The following is an 11,097-nucleotide window of genomic DNA, read 5'->3' on the forward strand; positions in this document are numbered from 1 at the left end:
CTTTTTCACAACAGCTACTCTAGTTCATAGATGGATACTACGCTTGCAGTCCAGTGACCATTGGGGAGCCTAGCCCAACTTTCAAGTTGTCCCAAAGCACTACCTGGTAAGTGAGTTGCTTAAGGTCATATAGTAGGCAAATGAAGTCTGAGGGAATCAAATCCTGTACCACAGGAACTACATCTTTCAGCCTTACCCTCTGTGCCAACTATCAGTCATGAGTGGAATAGACAGATACAAGAATCAAGTATTTATACAGACACACACAGATGTGATCATCAATTACAGTTTGTTCAAAGTCAAACAGAATGCAAATGGAGGTGAAAGGGTTCAAACCCTGTACTTTCAACTAAAGGAAGCAGTGCATTAATATTGCACAGCCTTAAGTCAAGTCAAGTCAAGTCAAAATTTATTTATATAGCACCTTACAGACAATAAATGCCACCAAAGTGCTTTACAAAACAATAATCAAAAAACAATAAATAACATATAAAATTAAAATTAAAATTTAACTAAAAATAACGAATAACATAAAACAAAACAACATTAAGAATCATTTCACCTCATTAAAGGCCAATTCATAAAAATAAGTTTTAAGATTTTGTTTAAAAATTGTCACAGAAGAAGACTGTCAAATGTATAATGGAAGCTCATTCCAAAGTTTTGGAGCTGCGACAGAAAAAGCTCTATCACCCCTCATCTTTAGTTGTGCCCGGGGAACCACAAGTAGAGACAGATCTTCTGACCGAAGTGTCCGATTGGGAACATAAGCATGGAGCATATCTGCCAGATATACTGGCGCTAAACCATTTAAAGCTTTAAAGGCCAATAACAAAATTTTAAAACGAACCCTGTAAAAAACAGGTAACCAATGCAATGCCGCCAATACAGGCATTAAATGGTCAAACTTTCATTTGCCCTCCAAGAATTTCCCAGCAGCATTTTGAACAAGCTGCAAACAGGCTAAAGCACCTTGACTCACTCCAAATAAAATAGAATTACAATAATCGAGGCATGAGGTTATAAATGCATGTACAACAACTTCCAAATCACCTTTAGACAAAAATGGAATTACCTTAGCCAAGCGCCTTAATTGATAAAAAGAGGATGACGCCACCCCATTTATATGTCCCCTAAAACAAAGATCTTTATCCATCTTCACTCCCAGATTTACAACAGAATCCTTCAAATAAGAAGTTAATACACCACAGTCCACCATAGAAAAATCAGCATGGCGACTAGGACTAAAAAGTACTACTTCTGTTTTCCCTTCATTCAAACTCAAAAAATTTTCTGCCATCCATAGCTTAACCTCACACAAACAATCCAACACCTTTGAAATTGAGCAACCATCAGCCTCATCCAAAGGTAAATACAATTGACAATCATCAGCATATAAATGAAAATCAATACCATATTTACGCATTATATCACCCAGAGGCAAAATATACACAGAAAACAATAAAGGTCCCAATATTGAACCCTGCGGAACACCCCAAGGAAGATGAACAAAATCAGATGTAAACCCACCCATCTGAACACACACCATTCTATCTAGCAGGTAAGATCGAAACCAATTTAAAGCCACGCCTGTAATACCCACATAATGCTCAAGTCGATACAACAATATTTCATGATCTACTGTATCAAAGGCAGCTGTTAAATCTAATAAAACAAGCAGTACAAATTTTCCACTATCAGTGATAAGAAAAACATCATTTAAAACCTTTAGCAAAGCTGTCTCAGTACTATGCATAGGTTTAAAACCAGACTGAAAATTTTCCAAAAAATTATTTTCATTCAGGAAATCTAACAATTGGCCATAGACACATCTCTCCATCACTTTACTTAAAAAAGGAAGCTTAGAGATTGGCCTAAAATTAGACAATACAGATGCATCAAGCCCAGGTTTTTTTAATAGTGGATGAATGATTGCTCTTTTAAAGTCAGCAGGCACAACCCCGGAAACCAAACTGGTATTAATTATTTCCAACAAAACCGAAGCTACTGTTGGAAACACATCCTTCAAAACTCTAGGAGGTAAAATATCCTCAGGAGAACCACTAAGCTTAACTTCAGACATTAATTTGGTTAAATCAGCCAAAGTTATTGGCTGAAAGACACACAACTTCTCTGAAACGGACAAAGAAATATCCGGCAGAGAACATACAGATACAACTAATCTCAACCTCAAAACCTTGTCCAGAAAAAATTTTAAAAACTCATTACACACTGTAGTTGAAGCCTTAACTGGAAAATAATCTTGTGCATTAAGAACAGAATCAATTACACCATACAAAACCCGCGGGTTATGAGAATTGACATTAACAAGATTAGAATAATATGTCCTCTTTGCAGATAATACAGCATCCTGATAAACCTTCCAACTTTCCCGAAAGGCAATTAGGAACACATGAAGTTTGCTCTTTTTCCATTTCCTTTCACATCTCCTGCATTCCCTCCTTGCAGCTCTAGTAGCGTCCGTTGACCACCAGTTTATCACTGAACTTTTCCTCTTCATGCGTAATGGTGCAACAATATCCAGAATATCTTTACAAGTCTTATTAAAATAATTTAACAGACCGTCAGATGAAGAATATTCTGGAAAACAAGTCAACACCTCACTAAATAAAGATGAAAACTTCACTGAGGTATCTTGACTAAAAAAACGACAAAGCCTTACTGGTGCAACAGATTTAATAGCATTTGTAGGCAGTATAACACCAAATAAAATAGGCTTATGATCCGAAAACACAGCATCTTGAATAATCAAATTTGTCACATTGAACCCAAGTGATAGTACAAGATCCAATGTATGACCACTTTCCTGAGTGGCCCCACTAACAAACTGATTTAAGCCAAAAGAATTCACCAGGTCATTAAACTCCGAAACAAGTGGCTTTCCCGGACAGCACACATGAATATTAAAGTCTCCAAGTAACATAACCTGATCATATCTCAGAACATATTCAGCTAGGAACTCAGAAAATTCTTGAATAAAATTCTTATCATATCTCGGGGGTCTGTAAATCACTGCACAAAAAAGTGGACTTGAGTGTCCAAGTTCAAATAAACACAGCTCAAAACTGCTGAAAATAGAGGTGGGGTAAAGTTGTTTAATTTGTAGATTTGCTTTACAAACTACTGCCAATCCACCACCATGCCAAGATGCTCTTGGTACATTAACAAAAACACAATCAGCTGGTACCAACTAATTTACTGCACTCCATTCACCAGATGTCAACCAGGACTCAGTTAAACAAAACACATCCAAAGTATGTGTCTTAAAAAATTCTTTCAAAATAAATGTTTTATTAACCACTGACCTGACATTTACCAAACCCCATTTCAAATTCAAAACCTCCACAACGTTCAAAGCTTTAGGTACTAGTCGCAAATTCTCCAGAGCAGCCCTACTCCGACAACACTGCTGATAACATGAGAAGGAAACACAATCCCCCATAGAGAAATCAACGACAGGAATACTCCATAAGCCCACAGAATCCAACATCTCCCAATCCACCAAGGGCCGAGTAAAAATCCATTTTTCCATCTTCAGACTACCAGAGAAAGGAGTCACCAAAGCCTTTAGCTTAACCAGCCAACCTCCTCGACAGCCTCGCCTTCTACGCTTCCTCAACTTCCTCCTGGAAGAAGAAAAGAACCATGGCTCTGTTCCGCTATACTCCAAGAAACAATCCAGGTAAGTAGGGGGTATATTACAAAATCCATTCACCGAAAACGACGAATCCAAAACTTTGGCAGAAGAACCAATGTCCAAAAGCACTTGACGATCGTACACTAGTGCTAAATCAGCGTTTTGCATAACACACGCGACAAGCAAACAAAAACAAGTAGCAACAAACGAAGCTAACAAACGGCAAGCCAACCACACCGGCGCCATGTTTTTCTACTTTTCTAGCAGTAATTCATAAATGCATCACAAGAAGCCTTAAGTGTGAGACAACTCCAAATCACTTAAATCATTAACAGAATAATAAGTGTTGCATGTGCATGCATTTCCTGATCAATACAACTATACAACTGTAATGCCTCTTATTATTGACTTACAGGAGTCCTCAGTAATTTACTGGAAAATAAATAAATTAATGAGGGACAGGACATAAACACCAGGCAAATCAGAGATGCTCTGCAAAACTGAAGACAGGTAAGAGGCAGACTAACCTAATCAACTTAAAACATAACAGAACAACAGGCATTTTGTTAACAAAAAAGCAAATAAACTCTAATGACTAACATTGGCTGACTGTAAACCTCAGTGAGTTCTAACTTTCAGTGATTTATCAGAAAATGAAAAAGTCTGTGGATGTCTGGCAACAAGTGCAGAGGACTGAGGATCCAAGCTCTTACTGTGCTGCTTCCCGTAGCAAAGGTTTGATTCTCTCTTCCTCCATTTGCCTACTCTGTGACTCACTAGACAGTGTTACGAGTAATAAACAGGTTTCAACCATTGGATCTAGCAGACATGATCTGGCCTTTGTAGGGTTCTAGTAGTATAGGAACACACACACACACACACACACACACACACACACACACACACACACACACACACACACACACACACACCCCTGCCTCCTCTCACTTACTTGTACAAGATCACCCCCACCAGAAGAAGCTCATGGACCCCCCATCTTCTCATTACTGCTACACTGATACACATCCTTAAGTACTGCAGCACATTGATAAATCCCCATCAGAGCATTGTGACAATTCTTTTTTTTAACTTTGATTTATTTTATTTTGCTTTTGTTTACTAGGTTTGTCCAACTGGCTTTAGTCAAAAAATCCTTTTCAGAGGAGCCCCGGGTAAAACAGCTCCTACATATTACAAACACTTTTAAACAGACATTCAGTAATATACATGAACAGATACTATGTAATATACATTATCAATTACACATAGATTTGCTAATTAGATTATAGTCATATGAAATAAAGGCAACTATTACAGTATAAAATATACTTATGCAGTTAGTAGATGTTGAATATTCAGCATTTGAAGAGGTATATTAGTGGGTTTGTTAGATAGATAAATCGCTAATCTGGAACTTAGAAATTCAAAGAAATGGTGGTGAGGAAGGGAACTAGGTAGGGCAGAAAATGTTAATATTGTAGTTAAGAGGTGGGGTATTAAGCAGGTTCAGAGACAATTACATATGGCTATATATTAGAAGTACAGAGGTGGGGGACAAGGAGTGTCTCGTAAACTATGTATATGGCCTGTATTTGCTAGTAAAACTGTTCAGATATTGGTAAAGACTGGTTGTGGGGCATAGGATTCTGAGAAAGGAGAAATTTCTTGATGATATGGTAAGCTGCAGATAACATAGGCACATATCCTGGCGCTATATAAGAACAGATCCAACAGTTTGATAGTGGAAGTCTTAGTTGCGTTTTAAATGAGTTTACATTCTGAATGAATTTCAATGGTAGCGGGATGTGGTTGTAATAGGTTAGCTAAACTACTTTGAATATAGAGAGTCACCTGCAGTACTAGGTGATTTGGTTTTAGGGATTAGTGATTTTCTCTGCAGAGTATAATTCTGTTGTGGAGTAGTGTTGTATTAAGTTGTTAATGGCTGGGCAATTTTCTGGCACAGGGAAAAGTCTGTGTTTTGTAGAGAAGAGAAAAAAGCTCGGTAATGTGGTAGCTTTAACCTATTACATTCTCTGAGTGCTAGTCAGTGGTGTATTCTATTGTCATAGTTCACTGCAAATTTGGCTACTTTATTATAATGTTACTCAAGTCTGGATAGTTGTAAGGCTTGAAGGTTTATGAAAACTAAGACAGCATAAAGGAGAAATGTCCTTAAGAAAGCAGAAGCTATATATCTTCTGGCTATATCAGTGAAGTAAGTTTTTACTCTGTATAATGTACCTAGTTTTTGATGAAGTTTTTAACCACTTGTGATACGTGGTGGTCAAATTTCAACTGGTCATCTGTGATGATACCCAGTAATATTTTGTGGTTTGTTGCTTTGTCATGGTGCTGTTAACAGAGACAAAAGTGAATACTGTTGCTTTGGTAGAGATGTGTTTTGTGGTAAAGTGCAGAAATTTAGTTTTGTTAGGGTTTAGAAGCAGTTGTGAATTATATAGCCATGTTTTAATCTATAACAAGGATCGTTGTGTAAGGTCTTGGACTTTAGAGGGAATTTTGATAAAGCGGATTAAGGTCAGTATACTCAGCATATTGAATAAGGGTAGCCTTTTTGTAGCAGTGTAGATGCCCGTGATGAATATGTTGAAAGTATAGGGTGTAGTATACATCAATGTGGGACACCAATATTTACTGGCAAGATGGTGGAGAAATCATTTTTCCATTTCACTCCTTATGCTCTGTTTGACAGGTAGGTATGGAAACATTACAGTGAAGAATTGGTGAGCTCTAAGGATGAGAATTTATGTAAGAGTTTCCTGTGGGAGACAGTATCAAAGCCTTTTGATAAGTGTAGGAAGATGGTGGAGGCTAGGCTCCAGGCATGTCTATGGGTATTGATAGCATTAACAAAATTCAGCAAAGCAGCAGTTGTGTTGTGATAAGGATGGAAACCATGCTGGGTTGAAAACAGAAGCTTGTCATCTATTAGATAGTTGAGAAGCTACATGAATGCATTTTTCTAATATTTTTGATAGATGAGATAAAATGGCAACTGACCTAAAGTTTGAAAGATCTGTACTGATTCCATCCTTGTGTAGTGGAATAAGGAATGATTTTTCCATAGGGAGGGGACTTTATTTTCAGATAGAGATAGATTTATCAGAACTGAGACTGAATATGGAATTGCATCAGCTGCTATTTTAAGATATTGAGCATGTAGTTTGTCCAGGGAAGGTACAGTAAGCTTTCATTTTTTTTTAGGTATTTTTTTGATGGCACCTGTGGGAACTGGTTGGAACGAGAAATGCTGAATGAGTTAGTTGGGCCATCAAGAGAATGATTAGTTATCTAGTTGGTTAATGACTGTATTCTCTGTTTAAAGTGGGATTAAATTAGTTGGCTATGGTATCATTTTGTTTCTGTGTGTTTGATGTTGGCTATGTAGCTTGCCCAGGATTTAATAGTTTATTGAGTCAGTCATAGAACAATTTTGGATTACTTTTGCATACATTTTGACTGGTTGAGTAACAGGCTTTCTTATCTTTGGTGATAAGTTGTTATGTTAGGTTTCTTAATTGTCTGTATGCTACTAAAGTAGGATCTATTTTATTTTTTTGTCTGTTGAACCTGCTATTACATACCTGATGCCGTATACTTCCTCCATTTCTGCTATTGGGGGTGGAAAATGCTGCTATATACATCATGTACGACTGGATATCAGACCGTGCCATGGAGAAGGGTTGCTATTGGCTATACTGGTAGGTGGAGGGTGGAACCTGCTACAGAACTGTTATAGCTGGGGAGGGTGGAGCCTGCTGCTACCTCCCATACTAAGTACAAAGAGGGCCATAAAAGAAGAGTTGAGTTTTTTTTGTTTAAGTTTTAATCCTGCTATAGGCACAACTGAGTAAAATTGTTTTTGTTGGACGGCAAAGTGCCCCTTCTAAAGTTGCAGGCCCCAGGTGACTGCTTGTTTTGCCCATATAATAATCCACAACTGTGAATGTTATTCTGACAACTCAGTACTTCACAGCAACTGCATTAGTTCACCTTATTCCACCAATTCAGCTTCTGCCAGTCAATGAATGAAGTCTTTATCAGTGTGAATCCCCTACTAATCCAAGATTGATATCCCACAAGTAAGGTGTAGTGCACAGTCAAAAAACAACCAATGCAAAACAAAAAAAAGACCAGCACTCAGTAGTCTACAGTCATCATGGCTGTTATTTATTCCAGCAGAAAATAATTATCTTGCTATAAGGATAAATAGCAAACAAATCCCCTACTAACCCATATTATCAGGATCAGAGAATAACCATGTTATCCCCACATGGTTTACACATATTGAAAGGGGCAGTCTTTGCCTAACTTACAGAGCTGCTACCAAGTACATCCTTTTTTCAGATCTAATACGCAAGTCCAATAGTGGCACAAACACTTGCTCAATAGAATTCTATTTCTTCTGCAACTTAAATAGAACATGCTGGAAGAATGTGTCATAGAAAATATCACTTCTCTGGAATCATCTTCCTCTCCATGTAAAACAAAGTCCATCTCTTACTCTATTCAAGAATAATCTGGATGAATGGATACAAAACATTAAGTTCACCCCTGAAATGGCACCAGTGTCCCTTATGGACAGGGGTAACTTGCAAACGTCTGACTGCTCCTTGGTTATTTATACACATATCACAGAGGTTCCTGGATTCATTGTACTAAAAAGATGAGAGATAAAAACTTACTGAGAATGCATGGCTGGGACTCTGATAATCATCAGTGATCATTAAACTAATACATGTGGACAGACTAAAAACCCAATCACTGTCTCGTTCGACTATTAAATGGTGACCTATACTTGACCTCTGATAATCATCACTGATCATTAAACTAATACATGTGGACAGACTAAAAACCCAATCACTGTCTCGTTCGACTATTAAATGGTGATCTATACTTGACCTACAAGGCACTCACAAATCCAGCATGATGGAGCTGCTACATATCCTCCAAGTCAAGCAGCATGATGGTCACCCGAACTCGGGACCTAAACTTAGTCAGCAACTGAAACAAAACATGCTGGAGAGACAGATATGTGACTCAGAGATTGCCCCTTCTTTGGAACAGGCTTTCTACTCACATTAAGCAAAGCCCTTCCCTGGCCCTCTTCAAACGCAGTTTGGATCAACAGATGGAGAAATCACAAATTCAAACTTGGGGTACTGCCTATGTCCCTTATAAACAGGAGCAATCTGTAAGATACTCTATCCACAGGTACAAATCCATGGCATCCTCTTGCCCCTAAGGGCCATAAATCGGGTAAAATTGGGTTATATTGGCTAGGCTTGTATCTCCTATAAACCTATAAGTATATATGAACCTAAGTGAACTCATTTGATAGCAAACTGTATTAAATCATATTCAGTGCCCTGCGGTGTTGAAGGATACCTCAGGATACATTTCCATTAACTGCACTCTAATTAATTTTAGTTTCCACATAATGAATAATTTTTGAATCTGGTAACAGCAGCATTCATCCAAAGATAACCAGCCAAGGAATGCTGTTTGCTGAATCATTACGGCTATTCCCAAGATAGTATACATACTTAAAAGACAGTCAATTCTTCCTTTCCATTTCTTACCAGATATCTGTAACCCTTAAACTAAAGCATAAAAATCCATTTTAAAAATGTTGGTATGGTGCCTTGAAACAGTAATGCCCTTCAACAGCAATATCATTGCTGTTCTCACTCATTTCATGTTATGTTTTCTCTCCTTGGACTCAAATGTTTTAAATAACTGACTCATTCATGCACATACACACACACACACACACACACACACACACACACACACACACACACACACTGGAATTTTCTTGAAAGAAATGTTGTGTGTTGTGTGTTATAAAGCTTTTTTGTGTAAGAGTAGATCAGATCAAAGTGGCCATTATTTCTTTGCTTAATAATGTGCTTTACCTTAGCTTCTTTTCAATACCTCCAACAAAAGTTTCTGCTTGATGGTCATGATTGCTGGCATTATTTTCAACTTTGAAATGCTGCATTGGCTTTCTCAATTAAAACTTTGGTTTCTATAAAGTAATCCTCTTTGTCTGAATTTATAAGACAGGAATGCTAAATGAAAATAAATTTCTGAAAGCCTTTATATTCCATTCCATGTTGTTAACCCACACTATAAATCTTGTTTCTAAGAACTTATAAATGCATATTGACGTGTTCCATGTAGACAGATCAGACCTTATTTAGAATAGTTAAAGACAGATGAAATGCTATATATTTCTTGAACCTACTTCCAAACTATAGCAGCATCTCATAACATTTGTTTATGGAGATTTTTGGACACCCACTGGAAGTAAACTTTCAGAACATATCAAGGATGATAGAGGCATGGGAATGTATTTATCATTAAGTTGTGCAGATGTACCTTTGTCTATATGATATGAAAATGTTTTGTTAAGCAGGGACTTTCAATGTTCATCAGTTGAGTAGATGCTATTAAATTAAAACTTTGCCAGCTGTGCTGATGCTTTCAACTCCCATTTCATTCAACCAGTCTAATCACTAATCCAAAATTCTCCAATACCATCAACAAGTCAACAGCACCACTAACCATTCCTCTTCATAACCTCTCCTTCATATCAGTCGCCACTGCTTACATAAAAAACTATTGCTTAAACTGTAACCCTCTGCCTTGGCCCTCAGTGACCTACCTGGCAAATACTTTAAGATGGCTGCAGAAGCTATAGACAACCCCATCTCAATTCCAATAAACCACTCTATAAGTGAGACCTGTGTCCCTACCATCAGGAAAAAATGGCTACATCCTTCCCCTCTGTAAAGGGAACATTCAACTGACCTCCCAAACTACAATCCCATTGGCCATTGCCGCCCCCCTTCTGATCAAAAATACTCAAGAAATGTATCCAGTCACAGATCTTACATTGCTTCACAAAAAATAACCTTCTCTCTTCATCTCAGCATGGTTTTCTTCCCCACCACGTAACACTACCATTTTACTTAGTTTCACCAATACAGTAACACAATTAGGAATGATGGAAACCTAGTGTCTGCCCTCTTCCTTGATTTTTTCAAGGCCTTTGCTACAGTCTCGAACCCTATTTCCCTACACCAACTTCATAACCTAGGACTCAACACCATACCTTTCAACCTCTTAGTGCAAGAAATCTGGACAAAGCCTGACAAAATGGTGGGACAAGGGTCCAAAAATAGGTACATATTTTAAATATTGCTCTTATAAACTTAGAAAGTTGCTAGAGTAACAGTGTTTGTGTTAAGATACATTTTCTGCAGGATATGAAGTCTGATACTTAAATGTATGTCATTATTTAGTGACTTCAGTCCTCATATCATCCCAGTGAAAAAAGCATATTTTATGAGGAATAGACCAAAAATATGAGGCAAAAATCTGAAGAGTCTGTGAAACTATCTTTCACC

General features: G+C 37.6%; 2 protein-coding genes across 2 annotated transcripts in view; one reads left to right on the forward strand and one right to left on the reverse strand.

Annotated features, from left to right (window-relative positions):
* Nucleotides 1–553: 553 nt before the first annotated feature.
* On the reverse strand, nt 554–2,944 carry LOC122805895. Its single transcript, XM_044076143.1, is given in 1 exon segment — nt 554–2,944. A coding segment is annotated over 1 exon segment (2,391 nt).
* Nucleotides 2,945–4,145: 1,201 nt separating this feature from the next.
* The window catches only part of LOC122805896 (histidine-rich protein PFHRP-II-like), a 26,874-nt gene continuing 19,922 nt past the window's right edge, over nt 4,146–11,097 (forward strand). The window contains exons 1-2 of the mRNA XM_044076144.1: nt 4,146–4,168; nt 4,782–4,830. Of these exons, the coding sequence (XP_043932079.1) occupies nt 4,146–4,168; nt 4,782–4,830 (72 nt within the window). The remainder of the gene's footprint in view (nt 4,169–4,781; nt 4,831–11,097) is intronic.

The sequence above is a fragment of the Protopterus annectens genome, chromosome 7.part0 (genome assembly GCF_019279795.1).
Source record: "Protopterus annectens isolate FY-2018-M chromosome 7.part0, PAN1.0, whole genome shotgun sequence".
NCBI classification, from domain to species: Eukaryota; Metazoa; Chordata; order Ceratodontiformes; family Protopteridae; genus Protopterus; species Protopterus annectens.